Raw genomic sequence first — 23,078 nt, 5'->3', positions numbered from 1 at the left:
CTATATCTTTATGGATCTCGACAAGACAAACAACAAAAGCACTCAGAAGGTACACATATTTTGTAAAAAAAAAGCAGAAAAGCACTTGATAATAAAAAAGGTAAATAAAATAAGTACGGCTCAGAAGCACCTTTCTCTTTTGCTTCTGCTGCAGGCTCAGAAGGAATCCAAACAAAGCAGGAAAAAATGCAAAACTCATGGTATTTTTTAACACCTGCCAATAAAAACTTCCATTCAATTATTATTTTTACTGTGAGCTATAGAAAAGCACAAACATAATGAGGAAAAAAAGGCCTAAAAAACATTATACCCATTCTCTGTAACTAAGAGAGTGTCACCGGAATGTATTGTTGTCACGAGATAACAATATCCTGTAGTGTATTTACTCTGGAATGTATGGAAAATGTTAGTCTATGGGTAAATCTTTCTAACTCAACTACTGCCATCATTACTGTGTAGACCTTAAACCAATTAAATTTTAATACATCTGGACTGAATGTAAGTTTCCTTCTATCTCTGTTGTTAAAATGAGCTGCTAAAAGGGAAGGCACACATAGGTAGATTTTAAAAGAATGAAAAAGCAAAAATAAAATCAAAGTCACAGCAGAAGAGGACCTGAAGGGACCAGACGAGCCACTGATTCTCTTGCAACCAACCATCAACTGTATTAGCTGGACTGCCTTGTTCAGATTAGCAACATAAAAGGTAGATGTCTAATCTAAACTACTCACCTAGGCTCTGCTTATAGCTCAGGAAGAGAAACAGATGAATCACTGGGAAATTTATTTCATCTTGATCTAAAAAATGTGTGTCGGTTTGCACCTTAAACCTGCTTCTCTCTCCACAGATTACAGAGGATTCCTCTACAACTACTTTAGATTGGCTGTTTAACATTCAGAGAACTAAAGACAGGGAGATTAATCTGAACATGATTATTTTGCTCTCACCTGATTCTGCAATCTTGGGGGCAAATAACTGCTTACTGAAAATAATAATGCATTAAGTACCTTGAGTGTCTGTCACAAAATCCTTGTCCCTAATGCCCCATTTAAGCAACATGCCAGTGCACGTACCTCACTTCAAATACTATTTTATGCATGTTTATGTGTTTTTCTAGGCAGCTGAACATGGACACTCCTCTTGCTAGCATGTTCAGTAATAAAATTATCTTTTATTTCCTACCTTCTTCCTCCAGCAGATCCCAGTTTCACTGTTAATGCAGCAATATTAACAGTTATCATGGCCATTTCCTGGGCTCACTGTTTGTTTCATGCTGGAAAGTTTTGAGCAATTATTTCAGATTTCCCAAAGCAGCAATGAACCACGTGAGGGAAACAGCTGTCCACTGTGCAAACACAGGGAAACGCTGCTAATTACAGCCTTTCACCCCCATTAGTTATGACAGGGATTCAGTGACAGTCATTCCTGAGTATCACACTATCCAATTGATACAGAAGAAAAAAAGTTTGAAAAACAACAAACTCTAGCCATCTTTCAATTTCTAGCTCTTAAAATTTTTAAAAAGCAGCTTTTATAATGGATTTGGTAGATGAATGAAGTGATTAAAGACTTCGACCTCATGGCATTAACAGATGCTGTTGCTACATTAAGAAACCATAATGATTTTTAAAAATTATTAAGTCACACAGTTTTCTTCTTACCTGTAAGATCTCTGAGAGGTACATGCGCCGCTCATCATTAGCTTTGTGGTAAGCCTACATGTAAAATAAAGGATATAGGCTACCATTAAGCAAAATAGTTTAAAAATTGAATCATACAGGAAGAAACAAATATACAGCAGAGCTTTTTTCCAGTGACATATTTTGTGGAACTATTCTATCCTGTGTTCCACACACATTGTCTGTTTGTCAGACAACATAATGGCTTTTGCAGTTTAGAGGCAAACAGTGATTACCAACCTTTGCTTCTTGTTCCAGTCTAAGTTCATAGTCTTTTAGTTGATTCTGGAGACTTTTCTTCTCTTCTTGTAGTTGTTTAAGAACCTCCTTTAAAGAACCCTGTGGTTATAGTAAATAAAATTATGTTTTACAAATATTTCCATCCTGTATAAAGATCCCATCAAAGTAGCCTTTATTCTTCAAGCATTATGATGTTTGTCATTCTGTTTGTTTCTTGTGCACTTTTTGTTTACATGGTTCTGGCTGGCACACTGCAGAGGCAAAAGCAATTAACCATATGCTACAATTATCAGTTGTGCAGTACACATTCCCACTGTGTTAAAATGATACAGATATGGTTTTCCACACTGGTCCTCCTTGATAGGTGAGCAAAGTCAGCTTGTGGTGACTAGCTAGAATTGCTCCCCAACGAAAGTTCAGCCTGATGGCTCCTTTTTAGTAGGAGGAAGGTTTCAGATCTCATCTGCACATCCATTCTCAAACCACTTGCTGAGAGAGCTGCTGGACTGGCCGAAGAGGCATGTGGGATGTCAAAGGTAACCCACAACAACTTGGCCAGAAAGCAGTATTTTGTGTGTAGCCTGTCTTAGGTGTGTAGCCATATACCTTATTTACAACTGAGATGAGCCAGAATAACAGTGGCAGAGTCCAGATTTGGTTACTGGCACTGGCCAGTTTATTGTTTGCTGTGTAGTGGCAGTCAAATGCTCACCCAAGCAGGTCCATCTCCATTTCTAACACAGCAAACTGCTTCTCATAATCCCCTTCATTAACTGATCCACTCCAACCAGTAGAGACATTTTTATTGGGAGGTTCTAATAGCAGGCGGCTTTTTTAATTCCTTGCCTCAGATTATTCAAGGTCAGTTTATACCTGTTGGTTCTTGCATTGAAATGATCTATAAGATACCTGCCCTTCTTCCTCCTAGCTGTTTGCTCCCAGCATACACATACAGAAAACAGGAACATCTTTTTGTAACATTCATTTTACTAGAATAAATAAGCTGAGCTTTTAAAAATAGTCTCTCATGTAGTACAATGTCATTTCATCTAACTGTCATTTGTACACCAGGCTGCAGCTCAACCTTCTTATGGTTGGAGAACAGAACCATACGGGAGTATGCAGAACTCCAGAAGCCATCTCACTGCCTTGAACAATGCCAGTAACACTTCTTTATCTGTACAGAGAAATTTTAGGACTGTATTGTCATTTTTCACAGCTGCATTGTGAGAGCTCACAGGCAACATGGGATCAGCTAGAATACCCAGATTCTCCTCTGCAGCTACATCCAGATGATCAGCTTTCAATTCACAACAATTTCCTAAATTCTTTGGTCTACACTATTACATTTTAAACCCATTTTTAATAATCTAGGTCTTCAGTGTCATCCTTTTTCTTAACGTCCAGATCCCTATTACACGACATCCTTGGTATCAGGAGAAAGATAATATAATGTATTTTTACTTTGTGTATCAAGGTCATGCATTAACTGTTAAGATTATTCCTAAATCTGATCCTGGAAAAACACTGCTTGTACTGTCCTTTACTAGTCATGGCTATTATCTCTTATTTGCCAGCTGCTTACCCCTTCAACAAATCTACTAATTTTCATTTTCTCCAAATTAATCAGTCACTTCCCATGTGACACAGTATCTTTATCAGAGGTCACAATGAACAAGATTACTATATTTATTGTGACAATAAATCTATTGTCTCATCACAGAATGTCAACATGTTTGCCCACCATGAGTCACTTTTATAAATCCATACTTCAGACTGGTTTTGCAACAATGATTCCTCTCTTTCTCTGCCTTAAAACTAAAAAAAATATTTGCTTTTCTCCAATGCACACAATACAATCATCCACGGCTTTATTAAAACCACTTGCTGTCAAACCAGTGATGTAGCAAGCCAGTTCTTTCAGAATCGTAAGGTACTGATTACCCTTTTCCCTCAATTCAAGCACATCCAGCTCCTTGAGTTTTCCTTAAGATCTGGTTACTGCCATTTGCTCTTCCACTCATTTGCTGACATTAGCTATTTCTTCCTTTGCCCTTTATTTCACTGTTTCTGCCTTTACTGAAAACTTAGGCAACATATACATGTTAAATTTAAAATGAATGAACTTAGGATCACTTTATCTGACAATTTTTATGACTGGCTTTTCTACAATATTCTACATTTTCAAAATCTAAACCAGCATTCCCTCCTTTTATCCAGTATTTTCTGATAAAAAGTGTTAACTACAACATCCACTGAGATCTGTGCCTCATCATTACTACTAGCACTTGGTTTTCTGTCTTTATTTACAAGTATCGCATATGAAACAATTTCTGGAAGCAATCTAATAATATTATACCCAAATTAATCCATCCAAATTTTATATTTATATCTGTATTTGACTGTATGGATGGGATTCAGTCTGAGGTGAGGAAGTCTACATTTAAGAGTCCATATGTGAACTAAGCTCCTACTAAGAGTCACAGTCAATACAATCAAGGATGTGCAGTGATTCATTCAGCTGAGCAGCTAAAGAGCTCATCTCAGTTGCCATCTCACATGTTCTAGAGCGTCCAAGACATTCACATGTGGTAGATATGACGTGGGTTACAGAAGACAGTTCTGGAGCATCAATGGGCTACCTTGCGTGGAAACATCTGCAAGTCTCTGACTACACAACTGTTTCACTGAAGATGCCTACTTAGATAAATCTAGATACAACTCTCTATACTCAGCTGACTGTATTAATTAGACCTGCACTGCCTGTAGTAGGAAATAAAAATCGAGCCAAGAGCCAGATATCTACATATAGAAAAGAAAAGAAAACATTTGTGTCCTAATATTTAAGTGATTCATATTGTTTCCATATATATTTCAATATTATTTCCCAATATTACTGTGATTAAAAATTGTTTTCCAATCCATCCTCAAGATGACTTAATCCAAACAGATGATGAAGAACAACATTAATGTAAAAGTCTCTCACATCTGCTACATATCACATCTATTTCTGTTTTGATCTTTCCTGCCAAATGCATACCTTTAGTACTTGTTATCCTGTCATGTTTTCATTACCAATGTTATTATATTTCAGGCTAGCCAGGTTCTTCCATTTCCCTGCTTAGGCCCCCCATGTAAAATATGTATCTGTTTCAGAATTCTTTTTACTGACTACTTGATCATTGCCTTAACAATCAGTTTTTTCTTCTCATGACCTAATGCTTTGCTATGCCTTTATTTACCAGATTTTCATGGTAAACATTGAAAGGAATATAACATTAAAGAATATAACATGACTCTCTCAAAATATTCTCCCCTTCTTTTTGTGTGGAAATTTTTCCCTATTTATCATCCAAACTTCAGATCTGGAAGGCCAGTATTCATGTCATATTCTTTATCAGAGAACTTATAAATGCTTGCTAATAGTAAAAAAATCCCAAACCTAATTTAAGCCTTAAGGGATCAATACCCTTGATGTCCTGGGGGTCCTGGTGAACAACAAGTTGAACATAAGCCAGCAATGTTCAAGTTTCAAAGAAAGCCAACATTACCCTGGGCTGCATTAGACAAAGTATTTTAAGGGAGGTGATCCTTCCCCTCTACAGAACCTGAGGGAACGGCAGGAAGATGTGCCAGGGGAGGTTCATGTTGGACATTAGGAAAAGGTTCTTCACCCAGAGGGTGGTGGAGCACTGGAACAGGCTCCCCAGGGAGGTGTCACAGCCCCAAACCTGACAGTGTTCAAGAAGAGACTGAACAACACCCTCAGACACATGGTGTGAACTGTGGGGTTGTCATGTGCAGGGACAGGAGCTGGACTCAATGATCCTTGTGGGTCCCTTCCAACTCAGGACATTCTATGATTCAGCACTGGTGAGGCCACACCAGGAGTGTTGTTTCCAGTTCTGAGCTCCCCAACGCAAAACACACATGGGCATACTGGAAAAGAGAAGGCTGAGGGGGGATCTTATTAACATATATAATTACCTGGAGGGAGGGTGCAAAGAGGACAGATCCAGGCTCTTTTCAGTGGTGCCCAGTGACAGGACCAGAGGCAACGAGCTTAAGCTGAAACACAGGAGGTTCCCTCTGAACATCAGGAAACACTTTTTTTACTGTTGAGAGTGACCAAGCACTGGAACAGGTTGCCCAGAGAGTTTGTGGAGTCTCCTTCCTTAGAAATATTAAAAAAAAAGTCTAGACATGATCCTGGGCAACTGGCTCTAGGTGGCCCTGCTTGAGCATTGGGTTTGGACAAGACAAACACCAGAGGTCCCTGCCAACCTCAACAATTCTGTCATTCTATGACCTTCATTTTATGGTTACAACTGTGCCTTCCATCTCTCAGTCAGTACCTTGGTCAGACCAGTTCAGCTTCTACATTTTTGGGCATCCATCCAACCTAGCATAATCTTATTTGGTCTCTTCCAGAGTGAACTTGAAAATGTCATTTGTCATTACACAAAAGATTATGTCAGTCTTATAAGAGCATCTTCATCTCAAGTCCATAACTAATTTCCTTGACGTTGGATATTATCAAGCTGTTCTGTTTTCTGGATGTGTAAAGTGATAGTCCTACCAATGACTTCTACAATCATACCCCTGCTTCTTACATCTGCCTCTTTGTGATCTCCGGTCTTCTCCTTTCTAGCACCTGCAGATGATTGCATCTTTTATTCTTTTTCATAATTTTCTGTACTACACGTTACAAATTTGGTTCCAAATCTTATTTTTCACAAAACCAATTCTGACTGTTACTGAGACTTCCCTAGGAATGACTTCCATTAAGGTCGAGAATTTGAAGAAGCATAGCTAGAGGCACAATACTTTTAAAATACGCTGCCAAGAGAGAATAACCCCTTTCACTGTTAAAAATCAACAACAACAAACAACAAAAAACAAACAAACAAAAAAGAGACACAGAAGAGCTGTATCTTTCACTAATGTTTCACACATAACTGAACTGTTATTAACTTTAATCTGTTACAACAGACACACTGGAGATGTGAAAAAAAATAGGGTTTTTTGTTTGTTGGTTTGGGTTGTTTTTCCTAATTAAGGCAGAAGTACCTTGGATGCAGTTGAAATCTTTGTCCTAATACAGAAGGTTCTTGCAGTCAATACAGTCAACATTGGTCAATTCAAGGAGAAAAAGTAAACTGCAGATTAAAGAGAAGATTTGGCTAAACTCCACTAGGATCATGTGCTATTTCACTATAACATCAGTGTCTGTACAGAGTTAAACACGACAGAGAAGGTCTCAACACTGTCAAGCTAGGAAACTAATTTTTGCCTTCTTGACCTGACTTCACATTAAAGATTATAACCATGTGACACCATATTTTGTACAACACATTTTGTACCACCTACAACATATTTTGGTACAACCACAGTAAGCTTAAATACAGTAAATACAGAAGCTCATGCTGCTCTCCAGATTTGCTCTATGTAAATCCACAGCCCACTATTTATTTCCTCACTCGATTGTCCATCAGTGTTACGTAAAACAACAAGACTTGCTGTTGCAGCCATTAATTACAACACAGCAATGTGGTATCTCCTCAGTGATGGTACTCATCTAATTTATTTGAGTTCTTTCACCTATGAAGTAAACTACTTTTAGATCTTTTTTTTCATTTCATCTTTTTCAGAAGCGCTGTCTATTTCTTGCTGCCAATGTAGCTGGTCCAGCGCAGATGCCTGGGCTTTCATTCAGCTCTGGAGCAAGGATGCTATCCAATGGCAAGGAAACAAACGGTGCATTACACTGCTTCTGATGAGCAAGCAGATGGAAAGAGGTTGATAATGTGACTAAAGTATGCAGTTACCATCCTTACAGTATTTGGGTGCCTCATAATTCGTAATGTACCTGTGCTTACAATTCTCCTGTGAAATAAGAAAGTTATAAATTACTCGCAATTTACAGATTGTGAAGTGAAGCTCAAAATCAAAAGGGCATCAGAGTCTAAATTGCACTTCAGGCAGAATTTAATATCCTAATGCTAGTAAAGCAGTCTATGCAATGTCTTACACTCTTCACATCTGTTTTTGACATATAACTCAGGTAGGCATCTGAGCTGTTGCTATTTCAGTTGCCCATAAGCGCAAGCTTAATCAAGCTGCTTAGTCTGCTCTGAAAGCCTGTATGGAGTCTCAAAGCAAAGATCCCTGGTGGTCATCCCCCCAATGAGGCATAACCTGAGAAGCACTCTCCACCCAGAGGAAGGGATCCACTTCTGTTGAACAGCCTAAAGAATAACCCACAAAGAAATTAGATGAGTTACATTTTAGTCCCCTGCCACCCTAAGAGCTTGTATACTGGTATCTTGAGAGTGCCCTTGCCATCATACTTAACTAGCACTGAGATACTTTTTGAAGCCAGGCTGTTAGTCAGTCAGAAATGCAAAATTTACATGGATAGAGAAGGAATAAGTGAGAAACGCTGCAAGGTCATGCCTACTTCTGGACACCATTGTTGGGTGTTTCCTACCAACTTCCCATTGATTTTCCATCTCTAATATACACTCTGTTGTGAATCCCAGTCTAGCTGCCTTTCTCCCAGTTAATACCTAGGAAACTTAGGCAGTTAAGTCAGCTTTCTGACTTCAGTTCCTGTGTCCAAGCAACTAACTGATGATGAAGAGCTCAGTAGGGCAATACTGAAGTTCTTGCGGGAATCTAGCGACACAGATGTTCCTACTCAACTAAAAGATCTCTCCAAGTCACTAAACACTACAAAATGCAATTTCAAAAACAGACACAAGAATATTTTAAATCGTAAATCTTCAAAGAGGTTCTAGAAACCCACTTCAGCCAGGATTGGTTGTAAATTACAACCCAGCCCTTCTTTCAAGGCAGTAATTGAAGAATTAGCTGAAACCTTATATATCTGAAGCTGCACAAGAATACAAATCAAGAAGTGAGAAACACCAGCATATGAACTCAGCCAAGTCATTCAGGACTGGATTTGCCTTTCCTGAATTCTGTGGGAAGTAAGCAGAAAGAAATGTCACACAAACAGATTCAATTCTTGATGCTTACGGTTGTACAATCAGCTTAGTGCTTAATTCAGTAAAACAACACAAAAGCAAAAACTCACAGAAAACAGAGTTTAAAGCATGCAGTAACACAGACTTGTAGCAGAGTTCTTGGAGCACAGAAAAGCCTCAGTACAAATCGAGGACCAGTGAGAGCTTGAGAGAAGCAGAAGAAGCCTCCCAGGTATGCAGAACTCACCCAGAAGGAGAAATTGCCAACAAAATTCCAGGATGAACCAGGAAGAAAAATTCCGAAAAAAAAGCTTTTTAGAAGTGGCTTAACTGAATATTGAAATGTTGGGTTTAAGTTAGATTTATTACAGATTCTTCTACTAAGTCTTGAATAGCTGGACAATGTATTCTTGAAAAGAAGACATAAGCTGACTAAGGGATTTAAGCTGAATTTAAGATCCTTAGTTTTCAATAAGTCATCCGTGTCAAACTACTTGGAGCAAGCTGGTAAACTAAAAGACACACTGAGATTTTAAAAGAATACTTTCTTTATGCAACATAATTTTGCAGGGCTTAGCAAGATTCACTCCCAGAGCAATGATAAATTAAGTCTTGTGCCCAACAGTGACCAAAGCCCAGAGTTTCACAAAAGGAACACCAATTCTCCAGTTCGTTTTTGCACACAATTTCTTTTTTATTCGACTGCAGTTCCACATTTGGCTTAAAACTTGCCAGAAAATGAAATTATACAGAATGAAACTGCAGCTGAATTTTAAGGCCACCCACATAAGTTGCTCTCATTCTGGATTTTTCCTTGCCCTGCTACCAGTGGCAACAGAGGTGACAATTTCTATCAATCGTTTCACAATAGACAAGGTGACAAATTCATGACATCATCAAGAGGCTCAAACTTGCTTTCATAAGAGCTCAGCTCATCTTCATGGCAATTTGCTTCAGCTCTAATCCTCTTTAACTTTCCTCCACAAGTTAGAACAGAAACAATACATCTGTCAGTTGTGTAGAAAAAAAAAAACACAACACAAGAATCCTTTGCAATCCATTCTACTTGACATTTTAAATCAAATGCAGTTTTGTTTGGAAAATAAACTCCCTTCCCTTCAACACTAGGAGCTGATGTTCATCAGCTGATTTAGCTGAATCTTTTAACATATCATTTTAAACTCATAAAGAGCAAAAAGCAATACTACGTCTTTAGTTTTACTGTAAAGGAACTTGATTTTATGTTGATATCAATAAGCTCACTAGTCGTATATCACTGAAAAAAATAAACATAAAAATTATTTAGCATAGTATATTCCTACATGCAATATGCACTTAGTATATATGTACCAGATACTGTAAGGACTTCAGTACCAGTGAAGCAAGGCTCCCTGTACTTGTCTGAATGCCAGGTGCCCTCTTGTGGTTACCATCACCTTCATGTTCAAAACCAGATAGAGAGTTGAACTATACAAATGCACCAGATGCTGGCAACGGCCAGGGTAAAGACATCAGCCTGGAGACTTGCTGGAAAGTTCAGGCTCCTTCAGTGTAATAGGTGTGGGACACTGCTACCACCAGTCCTTATGTCAATGGTCTCACAGCATTGCTTATATTGGTTATCTGCTGACTTGGAGAGGAGGAAGTTAAAATGGAGAGCTCCATCCCTTTGGTTCAATTGACAGAACAAGTTGTTGCTGACTCTGAAATGCTTCACTCAGTATCTCTCCTGGTAAGCCTGAAAAAAAGCTGGAGGCTACATCCTTATACGTTTTCTCTGGGAGATATCCTGGGTCGCAGTCGACTGCAAAGGAATTCTTGAGAACAGCCAGTTAATATTGCCACTTGACTGCAAGATTTTTCCCTGATTGTTTTCTTTGAAATAAAAAGCGTATTCTGCCTCTGGGAATACCACAAAGTGATTTGAATCAAATAGTCTGTTGGTTTGTGCAAGGCCACCAAGGAGGAACAAGTAATGCCAACATGGCAAGGAAAGGAAAAAATGCAAAAGTCTCTTGGAGGCATCCAAAATACTTATCTGAGGTCAGATGAAAGCAGTAGGAAGGAGAAGTCTGTGAGGAGGCAGTCAGGGCAGTCAGACCAGACTGCTGAACTTTCTCCAAAATACTTCAGAGTTTCACAAAAAGAGAGGATACCGGATTTCTTCCTACCATTTGCTACTCGTGACTTACTCCAGCAAGAGCAATGAGATTCATTTAACAGTGGCTTGCTAGGAGAATTGTAAACATTTCCTGTGCCATTATAAGGTGCTGATGTTCCCTATAGGCAGTTAGCAACATCTACTGAAATACAAAATCTTCGCTGTGTGTTTTCATAAACCCAAGATTCTCCTCCTGTGATGTTGCCAACACCTTCTCCAGTGTGACACTGCCACACATTCTGCTTATAATTTAAAACTGATGGCAAAACCCTGAGGTGATTGTGTGAGGGGCTCAGTTCTGTGGCCTCTGTGCTCTCAGAAAGGCAGCTTTGCAAAGCAAGTAACATCTGGCCCTTAACGTCAGAACTTTCTCAGCTATGGTGCCGGACATTTCCAAAAATAGTGATTTATCACAGAAACCTTGGTTCCTTGGCTAATCTTAACTAGAGCGTTGCTAAGGCAATGCTACCAGGAGTGTGTTCTTCTGAACTGATTTGGCAGTATGCTCTTATGTATCTGAACACTAAAGCCACTATCTAGGGATTCTTTCTTGCAGAAATGGTGAGAAAGGAATATTTTTCTTTCTGCTTATACGGGAAATTATGCTTAGCAGAGAGCATGTATTTCACCAAAGCTCATTTAATGAAGAAAGCAAATGAATGCAGCGTGCTTAGGAGGGCCAAGTAAAATTCATAACATTTAACACCTTAGAGAGAAGGTATTCCTTCTGCAATTATTTCTGAAGTACTTTATGACATTTGTATTATTCATTGGGACACAAAGAAAATTATTGAATCAAACAGTTTGCACTGTTGGAACTCCCTTGTGCTTGTCACAGTTTAGGTTATTTTTAATCCACCCTCAGTACACAAATATGATTTTCTAAACCCTGGCTGGAAAAATTTGGGTGTTCAAGATATTGGTTCTTCATTTACTGTCATGTGACACCTTCAAACAAAACAAAAGAATTATCTCAAGTCAGTATAAGGACTCCAAAATTATAACTGTACATTTAAATGGTTTAGGGGTGTTTTTAATAGCAAGGAATCATTCATCACTATGATTCTAATTCCAAAGCAAAAATAGTGCAAGCCATCTGCAACAATTACTGCAATTTATCAACACAGAAAATCCTCTGTGCTTCTTTGTTCATCACTCTAGAATTTGCATTTGTATTCTTCTCTTTCATTCAGGTTTTTACAGCTTGCTGACTGCCAGGGTCCCTGATGACTAATCTTTTTTTACTTTCCCTGTAGTGCTTGATATTGAGAAAATAATTTATGCTATCTGTCTCTAAATGGGATGAATTACTCTACGGACATGTTTTTCTCTTTCTATTGACTACGGTAGGACCTTAAATGACTAGCTGAGTGAGATAAATCTCTTTAGTATCTTTGAGATATCTCCTCTGTTAAGTAGAGCTGAAATTGCTCAGGAAGTTAAGAATTATTAGAGGTACTTCCAATTACTCTAACTGCATAATTCTAACTCCCTTGGGAACACAGGTTAAAAAGACTTGCAAATACTACTTAGTTTACAAAATATGTTGCTCAAAACAAAATCTACTGTCTTCTGTTGCCATATTCTACAAGTCGCATAATCTTGCCAGAAGAATAACTTTGCTGTATTTTCACAGATTTTCATATGCAACTGTAAGCTGAAAGCTGAATATCATAGTGTACTTTTGATTTAACACACACACACACACACACACACACACACACACACACACACACACACAGAATTTTATGGATACCCACTCTCAGCATTTTTACTTTGAGCAAATGTAGATTGATGACTGGCTGCAAAGCTCTTTGTTTTTCTACACCCACTCACTACGTCTGCTCTTTGTTCTGATCTGTGGAGAAGCTAAGTATTCCCCCTACTCCCTGAACAACTCTCAAAAACATAAAAGGACTATCTGCTTAAACTCTGCAAAATGATCTGTATATTTTCTTACCAATACTTTATCTCCTAAAATTTAAAAGGAAAAAAAAAGCAAGCAGCTCTGCATTCTCCAAGAGTATCTGTAAATATACACTGACTTCTCTGACAGCTTCAGTAAAAACAAAAATGAAAACAAACGAACAAAAAACGAACCCAAGCAAACAAACAAACAAAAACAAAAAAACAGCAAAGCCCACAAAATACATCAATTTTCTTCCCTTCTTTCCATCTCCCGAAAATCAAAACAAGGAAAAAAGAAACATATGATATTTCAAATCCCTAAGCACTCTTTTTCCCCTCTGGCTAGCAAACAGAGTGTATTCCCTCTAAGCTGGAAGGCTGAAGGAAAGACTCCAACATGGGCTCCAGACTTCCCCAGGTGTCACTGAGTACATCTAGGACTCTCCAAACTGTCTTCTAGGCTCCTTCTAGCAGTATGAATCTTCCTGTTGTGCTGTCATTCTTTCCTTTGCAGGAAAAGTAGCCAAACCTCTGAGAACCACAGCTCATAGGTGAGGAGGCAAGGCAGTATTTAGTAGGGATTAGAAATGTACTGGATTGGCGTGGCCCAGCTGCTGGTAAAGGAGATTATCTCACTGGTAATGACTCTTGGAGTGCTTGGCAAGGTGTAATTGGATTTGTTACAAGTACGAGCAATTGGATGGAAATAAACACTTCTGATACTGTGAGCGTGTATGCCAGTCTGTGCTCTACAAACTGACAGGAATAACATTGTCTGAAGCACAATCTACTGTAAATTTTCTACATCAATGTTCTTTCTTCAAGACTTTTCTTCAGATGTAATCCCAGTTGTATTTTAAAATCAACTCCATAAAAGTGAGATGGGAAAGATTTTGTTCTCTTTTTAATTAACTCTTTTTAAAAAAATAAACCTGCCAACTTAGAAAACACCACGGTCTCTAGGACAGTACTAAAACTGGTGAGGATGAAATCCATGGATGAGATCACAAAAACCAGGCAGTTTTTCACACCTTGCTTACAACAGAAAATCACTCCCACTAATAGGGCACGCAGCCTCCTCCAGGCTCAGTAAACTCCCATTAATCTTCAGAATCTAAAGCACAAAAAAGTAAGATGGAAATACGTCTGTAAGCATAAACAACTGGAATGAAAATCATCAGAGCCCTACCTCATAATCCTCATTATTCCTGCTTATGTTACTAGGCATTAACAAATCTTTTTATCTGCCTTCTTTATTTCTAAAAGTGGGTAAGAAGCAGAAAAGGTCTCAAAGTAAAATATTTCAGCAGACGGCAGACTATGGAAAAAGCAGTCCTGAATCTGAAATTGCTTTCACTTCATGTACTACTTTAGAAAATGAAATGGCAAAAATATTTGCTGCTTTTTTTCTTGCCATTTTCTCCTTAAGATTACAGAAAAATGTTTTACGCTTTGTTGAAATACAGGCCATGAAATATGAGCATATTAAGAAATACAATTTTAAAAATAAAAACAGACGCTTCCTTTGGTGTTGCAAAAACAGTGTATTTACTGTGCAATGAAGAATTTTCCTGTTACTGTGTTATACAAAATGTTACCGCAACCATTTATCTATGTTATCACAGCCAATACAAAATTGAGAATCATGACCAATACACCAGAGGATCATTTTGCCATTCAGAGTGGCCTCAGTGGGCTGCACAAATAGGCAGAGGAATCACATGAAGTTCAGTTCAACAGGGAGAACTGCAAAGTCTTGTCCCTGGGGAGAAATAACCTCAGGCACCAGTACATGCTGGGGGCCGACTGGCTGGGAAGCAGCTTGGCAATGAACGACCCTGAAGTGCTGGTGGACAAGAAGATGGCCAAGAGCCAGCAATGCACTCTTGCTGCATAGAAGGCCAACCTGGGCTCCACTAGGAAGTGTGTTGTCAGCAGGTTGAGGGAGGTGATCTGTCCTTTCTCTTTAGTGCTGCTGAAATAGATCCAGAGAGCTGGGTCCAGTGCTGGGCTCCCCAGTACAAGAAAGATACAGATTTTCTGGACAAAGTCCAGCACAGGTCTATGAAGATGACTAAAGGACCAGAACACCTGACAGATGAGATGGGGCTGAGAGAGCTGGGACAGTTCAGCCTGAAGAAGAGAAGTTCCAAGGGGATCTCAGCAATGTGTATAAATATGTGATGGAAGGGAATGAAGAAGATGGAGCCAGGCTCTTCTCAGTCATGCCCAGTGACAGGACAAGAGGCAACAGGCACAAACTGAAACACATGAAATTCCACCTGATCACAAGAAAGCACTTTTCTTACTGTGAGAGTTGTCCAACATAGGAACACATCACCGAGAAACGTTGTGGAGTCTTCATCTGTGGAGATATTAAAAACCCAGCTGGACATGATGCTGAGCAACCTGCTGTAGCTGGCCCTGCTTGAGTATGTGGGGTGGACTAGGAAATCTCAAAGGGGGTCCTTCCAACCTAAATGATGCCATGATTTTGCGATCAAGGTGTAACATTTTTCCATTTATTCATGGAGTTAGTCCAACTACTCCACCTTATATGCCTTAATGCAGCTCCAACCACACAACCTTTGCTCAGTCATTCCATGATTAAGGTCTTACGTACCTCCTATTTAATGATTTTACTCTATAAATTTATAAGCAACTGCATATCTGAAACAATAAAAAAGTAAGGAAGACTGATTGTTTTGATTTCTAGACCAGGCTGCTGCTATTTTCTGTCATGAAAAAAACCCAAAGATTATACAAGTTCTTCAATTAAACCGTGATTTTTTGTTAACCAACTAAACACCATAGTACTCACCACAGGCATTTGATCAAAGGTGCGAACAATGGACAATTTATCTACAAACAAGCAGAAAATTTGACCCATCGATACAATTTCAACATATAATCACTAATTCTCTTTAAAACCAGTTATGACTACCCATTTCTACCTGCTGGATTGCCACGTATAAGCTCCATCTTCTCGTGAAGAATATTAATTTGCCTTTCCAGCTGTTTATTCAATTCAATTTGTGTCTCATATCTGGTTTTCCATTCATTACCTTAAAAAGAAATACAGGGTTATTCTGTTTCCCAGATCATTTTGTGCCATTTCAAGTAAAAGTCAGCATTTTTTCAAACTGTCCCTACTTCTTGTCTGGAGACTGAGGAAGTCTCCACTTAGCAATCCTCACAACGAGGATTTTTGCACACAAAACAGTTTGAAAATATAAATCAAGGGAATTCTTCACTGGGCTTACTGTGGGCAGAATATTAACAAACTCCATCAATTCATGTTATTCATAGTTTCCTTAAAAATTAAAGCTAACATGGAGCATGTAGTATTCCTTAATGTCATATTTGAATCATCACACCTATAGTAGGCATGTTTGAAAAGAGAAAACTTAAATTAAAAAAAAAAAAAAATACTTGTATCTCTATAGGGCCTACCCAAAAGAATTTTCTGTGTTTCCTAATTAACTAATAAGACTGTTGCAATTCACTTACCTTCATCTTCAACGCTGCTAAGTCTTTTTTCCAGTTCTGTTACTGTGTTTCTCAGTTCAAATATTGAGGCTTCAAGTATTTCCCTGTGGTATTTAGAGAATTCAATAAATTGGTTAATACATTAATCTCATTATTAAAAATAAAACTAATAAATTGAATGTATTTTCAGATTAAGGAATCTATTGGTCTTTCCTATGTAATTACATCATCTTGTCCATGTTTTTTAATGTATTTTTTCTCTATGGATACTACAGTGCCTTAAAAACAACAGAAGCACTTCTACTTTGTGAATAAGATTACTTCCATAAAAAAACAGGGCCAATATTACCTAAAATTTAATAACTGTCTAGCATATCATCAGAATTAAGCAAATGTAGAGAAGACACAGACTTTAATTTTTCATCTAAAATAAGATGCCCAAGGAATATGTTTTTTGAAACAAGAATATGCCTCAGACGTACTATTTGAAATTCTGAATTCATTCTTCATTTTGAGTCACTGCTCAATGATTAATAGCTATTTTCTAAATTGTACCCATAATAAAACAAATCAAACCATACCATGTATTATGGCTATCAGAAAAGAAAGCCAATGATTAAAATGAGTGTTAGCAAAACATACAGGAGCTAAAGCCACCAGTTTTTTCAGTACATTAATCTTATGGGAAAATATATTTTTGCCCATTTATTGCTTCTGTACTCTGGTTGGGCAGCCAGACAACTGAAAAGTACCATGGGAACCAGACTCTTTCTGCCTTAGAAGGTATGACCAGAAGTAGAAGGTAGCAGAAGACTTACTCTGATGAGTGCGCAAGATATCTGCGTGCATCGTACAACATGCTGATGACTCTCACCCTTTTAAGTAGCAAGATGGTAACTTAGTGTGATACAATAAATCCATATGATCTCAATCATGCCAGAAGGAAATTACGGCTAACTAAATTATTGACTATATTTATGCCAACAGCCTGGTGCTTTTTGGAGATGTCTATGGAGAAATGCTCCTGCCTGTGAGATGCCAGGAGGTGAGCCCACACCAGCACAGCTGCAAGAAAAACACAGCGCAACACAACGCAAGAGCGGTTTGTGGTTTTGTCCTTTAAAGTTAAGCTTGGAAGGCCAAGATTTCAAAAAACAACCAATGGTTCTTGGGTGCCTCCATTTCTCAGTGCCCAAATTGAGGTATTTCAAAAGAACTGAGAAAGCAACTCTGCAAATAAGGCCCTTTGGAAAATGCTTTGCAATACCAATATGACAATAGATGTCCTTAAAATCCTATCTTAGTTCATTAAAACATGCAAGAAAATCATTGTGTGGTCCTATTTTTTGGTGGTTTTTTTTTTTTTTTTTTTAAAGGGGGCTTTCATGTCAACATGGATCTTCTTTTTCTGAATATGTTCATAATAAGAAATGCTCTTCAAGCAATGGTTAAATAAAAGGTCTGAGGACAGAGCTGATCAATAAGAAATGCTTGCACTCCTCATGTTCACATTCAGTTGGTGACACTTCTTTTCCACAGCTTAAAACACCAGATTTCAACTGAAAGCTGCAGAAGCAAACCAACTGATTTTAATAAACGAAAGGGGTATGTCTGGAATGGGGAGGGCTGAAGAGCTGGGTCTTCCAATCCTCCTTGCTCCAATGTGCTTTTTGTCCCTACTGACATTAAACCAGGTATCCAGGGACATAGCCAAAGAAATAATGGAAGTTCTGGTAACTTGCTGGAGACAAAAAAGAACTGGTGAAAGCCCCAGCAAATGACAGACTTGAAACACAGGAGTCAAAATCCTAGATGCGGGAAAACCAAAGGAAATCTGAAACCTGCTGAATACTTTCTCCCACTCCAAATGAAAGAGGCAGATGGCGAGGAAGAAGACAGACAAAATCTTACTACGTTGCTGGTATCATTCCAATACAAATAGATAAAGCAGATTTCTATCAACCCCTCAGTATTTGGAAAAGAGGAAATTATAACAACAGTGAGTGTCAAAATGAGATTTTGGAAGGATATAACACTATAAATTAGAAATAGTCAAAGCTGTAACTAGAGCTGAGCTCTATCAAAATGAAATTGTTTTCCTTTTCAAACAAATCCTGGCTAAGTGCTTAGGTGGGTGCAGAGGGAAAACACAGGAAGAATGAGTTCTTTAAATCCAATGTTTTCAGTTCTTCATTTTTGCTACTATTCCAAGACTATATACAACATTTCTGAAATTAAATTTTGTAATTCTTTCTGCACTGCTAGCAAAACTGCCAGCCAGCTACCAATTATATTTTGTTCTGATGAAAGTGTGTACAGAAATGATAAATTGTCAGGTGTCAAACTGTAATTGCTACACTGACAGAAAGTCTTATTTTCATTTGGCAATTGAAACCATTTTAAACAAAAAATCTAGTTATTATTAAACACTGAATAATTCAATAGCATCCTGAAAGTAGCCAGAGTAGAACCTCTCTATTTTAGTCAGTGTATATGCAGTAAATTACAGATCCTGCACTAACTGAGAAGAGATGTAGAAACAAATAACTTTGACCAACTTGGTAAATACTTCAGCTTTTCAATGTAACGGATTATTCTGCATTTCTGGAGTTATTTCTAATTGTGACAGGAAGTTATGGTCACACCATGTATCTGTTACTGTGAATTTAAAGCAGCTGTGTATAGCCGCCTGCCCAAAGAGAGACTTGGTCTGTACTTAGAGGGACCGTGGTATGACTTTACCTGCAATTTCACATGTTTTAAACATAATTAGACATATTCAAGGGCTAGAAATCTTTCCCTTGGCAATGGACAATTTATAGTCATCACAGAAGAAAGCCCATAAATCCTGGAAGCTCAAATTTAAGTCATGAGGGGAACTTAAACTACATCTTTGCATACTAAGCATAACAAGAAAGCTCTTGTGAAGAAAAGGAGAAAAAAGTGCAGTTCAGATAAGAAGGCTGTGATTGAAATGACAAAAGAAAAAAATTGCTAAGTTTCTTTTTAAAACAGCGTACAGGTGTTATTTTACTTGAAAGTGACAGCCACTTGGGATGAAAGCCATTTTCGTGCACATTTTGCTATCCAGGTCTGAGTATGTGGTGCACATATCAGGCCCAAGACTGCCTGAAGCCATTTTCTATAGCAGAGAGAAAAAGCAGCGAAACATTACAGGATAAGCTCAAGGCAAATCACCAGTTCTAGGGCCTGCGCTCTCTAACATGGCAGACCTTTACTGATTCCTGTGGAAGTCAAAATGTATAGATGCCTTCAGAACCTAGGAACAAAGCAGAAACAATACTGCGCAGTGCAAAAGGCACTGCAGGGCAGAGTAGAGTACTGAAAGCTACAGACTCCTGACACTTGCAGTCAGCAGCGTGCTGGGAAAACACTGCAGCTTTCCTTGCCAGGAGAGCCACAGAAGCTGAAATCTCTCAAGCTGAATTAACATGCAACTCCATCAACATTAGTAAGTAGTTGACAGGCATAAATATATGGCTTTAAGATCTCTTTGTCTATTAAGAAGTATGCTGCAGTATTATATGCTTGCTCTCTCAGAAACATTTGCCATGCCATCTCCCAATCAAAACCTGTTCTGAATCTTGATTACAGTAATTCAGAGTCAGATTTAAGCTGACTTTCATTAAAGCCTTTGAAAGATTTCACAGTATTACATCCACAATCATTGAGAATCAGCAGGTACTATAGGTACAGCCCCCTTACGGACATGGATGATTGAATTTACTCTTTGAAGTAAAAATCTCTTCTTCATGAACGTAAAATGAGAGTGGTGGGTGGGCTGTCAGCAAACTGCCTAAATGGCGTGGTAATCAAATAAGCCAGTAAAAGGATGACAAGGGTGAGGTAGCTGTGAAGGAGCGCTGACATCTATCTGCAAGCCAGTCATCCTCAGCCTGCTTTGTACCCAACGCAGAGAAACAGGCTCCTCGGGACTGTGAGTCATCTCATGCTAAAACAGCCAAAGTGGGGCAGATGAATCACACCTTCTACGAGCCTTTCTGCTTTCATCACCTATACATGCCACTGGTTTAGATGTATATGTATAACAACCCTGGTCATTAACAGTTAGGTTGAATAAATAACTTCTGTGAAATCGGCAGTAATGCTCTTGTCTATTTGTAAATACAACATACACAGGGAAACAGGTGTAGAATCCACCTGGAGCAGCAAGTCTTGCTGTCATACCGTCAAAATAAAAGTATTTGTTAAATAGGTACTTTCCTTTCCTTGGCAAATAAGTCACCACTTCACAATGTTCTGGGCTTTGGGCCCAGTCTTGCAGAAGATTCTTAGAGATATTAGCAAGTACTTAAGGTACATAAAGGATCCAGGTTTTCACTAACTAAAAAAAAAAAAAATCAGAGCAGTGAACAAAGCCAATATCATTCTGCTTTTTACCTGAACACCTATAATATCAGGATCATGTATCAGGTAAAAGAATTGGTGCATAGAGAGGATAATTGATGTATTACACTGACACACTACTGTTCAGACTTAGTAAAAGGATATTTGCTTACATGCTGGTGCAAGTATGTCCAGGCTCCTTTTTGTGGCATTTCGAACGCAGAAATCTGCCTAGCCATTTTGACTCTGTTAATATCGGCTTCCCCCTTTCCTTTAGTAAATAAACATTTTATATAGTCCACAATTGCAGGACTAGTTTGAAAAGAATCAGCAGCCTAGATAGACACTAAAAGAAACATTGTCCAGAGGAAAAATCAGTATGGAATAGAATGTCTGAAAATGGTATGGAAATGTACATATAAAGGAACAGATTTAAGGCAGCATGGGAGCTTCTGACATTTTCTAACTTTTAATTTATTAACATTCAAAAGGCAATCATATTCTTTAACATGGGGGGAAATGTGTAACTTCATAAGCAAATTGATAAAAAAACCAACCAAGAATGCCACCACTGTGTGAGCATGAACAATAATCAGAGCGCTGCAACATTTGCTGCTTAAGCAAGGGAACTGACTGGTAGCAGTAGTAAGTCCTCGTCTTCTCTGCAAACTGCACTGGAGAGATATCATACCTTCCCTATAGGCTTCAGAGATATTTACTGATAGTGGAGAAGATTGAAATCCATCCTTCCAGTTTAATTCCACATTGTGCAAATAAGTGTGTTTAAGGAGCACCTCCTTGTTCATTTCAATCTTCTTCCCCCAAAGAGGTCTTTTCTGTTCTTACCCCATCATGGTTTCCAACCCCAGTGTACTGGTTTTGGCCAGGATACAGTTAATTTTCTTCACAGAGGCTCATATGGTGCTGTTTGGATTTGTGATTAAATAACTGTTGATAACATAGGGATGTTTTAATTACTGCTGAGCAGCACTTGCACAGGCAAGTCATGTTCGGATCCCCGCACCAGGGAGTGGGCTGGGGGTGCAGGAGGAGCTGGGCGGGGACAGCGCAGGGACAGCCACTTTGTCTTCAGCAACAGAACCGAGGGCTGCAGTTTGCCAGGGCTGCCCTTGCTTGTGGGTTTGTTTTTTTTTAATCACTTGGTTTTGTACCCATTTCCCTTTTTTTTTTTTTTTTAACCGTGTTAAACTGTCTTTATCTCAACACACAAATTTTCTCACTTGTAGCCTTCCGATCCTCTCCCCCATCCCACAGGGAGGGAAGGAGGGAGCGAGCAGGTGTAGCTGCCTACTGCGGTTAAACCGTGACACGCCGTCCCATTCTCCAGCCATGCCTGTTCCGTACCACTTCTGGCTAAAATTATTTACCCAAATTCTTCAGGCTCCTTGTGCCAGTGCCAGCCCTTTGACCAGCTGTCCCTCTTGCCCTCCATGCCCCAGGCTCTCTCACAGCACCAACCGTGCTCCCAGCACATCCCAGCCGAGCTGCGGGACCCGCCGGCAGCCACACGACCCCCATGGCCGCTCCCCACCCACCGCATCAGCCGCATCCCCCGCCCGAGACAACCGCCGCCATTTTGCCGCAGGGAGGCGGCAGGAGCCCCGGCCTGCTGGTCCTCCGGCGCGGCTCCCCGGAGCAGCTGCCGCCCGCCGGGCACTCACTTCTTCCGCCTCTCCCGCCCCAGCTCCAGCGCCAGCCGGTCGGGATGTGCCGCCCGGCGACCGCCGCTTTCCCCCATGGCGCCGCCGGCCCAAGCGCAGCCCTGGCGTCGGCGGCTGTTGCGTGGGGTAACAGGGAGCCGCCCGGCCCGGCCTTCTGCGGTCGCGGTGTGGCCGGAGGCGGGCGAACCAGCGCTGGTCCCGGCCCTCCGCCTCCTCACCCCTCGCGTCAGACGACCCCAGTCTCCGCAGCCGCCCTGCCTCTCGCTGCCCGGGGAAACGTGGCAGTCGGCATCACCTTCGCCGTGTCGTTCCGTCTGCCCCCATTGGTACCCGCTGTGCCGGTAGCTGCTATAACGGCCCCTCGTTCGATGGGGTTTTTTCTTCCCTCTGTCCAGGCAAATCCCCCACATGTGGCTCAGCAGCACCCGAAATTACTGGGAAAAATGTGCTTTCGCCAACAAAGGTTGGACCAGATGATCCTTCCAACCTTGAGACCGCATCTGGAATATTGTGTCCAGATCTGGGCCCTCAGTTCCAGAAGGACAGGGAACTGCTGGAGAGA

General features: G+C 39.7%; 1 protein-coding gene across 1 annotated transcript in view; it reads right to left on the bottom strand.

Annotated features, from left to right (window-relative positions):
- Positions 1–22,631, bottom strand: part of LOC309446900 (coiled-coil domain-containing protein 169-like) — a 30,188-nt gene extending 7,557 nt beyond the window's left edge. Inside the window, exons 1-6 of the mRNA XM_082067097.1 lie at positions 22,517–22,631; positions 16,488–16,570; positions 15,932–16,042; positions 15,799–15,839; positions 1,920–2,018; positions 1,662–1,715 (exon numbers count right to left, since the gene is read on the bottom strand). Coding sequence (XP_081923223.1) covers positions 1,662–1,715; positions 1,920–2,018; positions 15,799–15,839; positions 15,932–16,042; positions 16,488–16,570; positions 22,517–22,593 — 465 coding nt within the window. The 5' untranslated portion in view covers positions 22,594–22,631. The remainder of the gene's footprint in view (positions 1–1,661; positions 1,716–1,919; positions 2,019–15,798; positions 15,840–15,931; positions 16,043–16,487; positions 16,571–22,516) is intronic.
- Between the last annotated feature and the right edge of the window lie 447 nt (positions 22,632–23,078).

This window comes from Streptopelia decaocto (genome assembly GCF_964273445.1).
Source record: "Streptopelia decaocto genome assembly, chromosome: 1".
Lineage (NCBI taxonomy): Eukaryota > Metazoa > Chordata > Aves > Columbiformes > Columbidae > Streptopelia > Streptopelia decaocto.
Note: the sequence above shows the minus strand (reverse complement) of the source record. Positions and strands in the feature narration are given on the sequence as shown.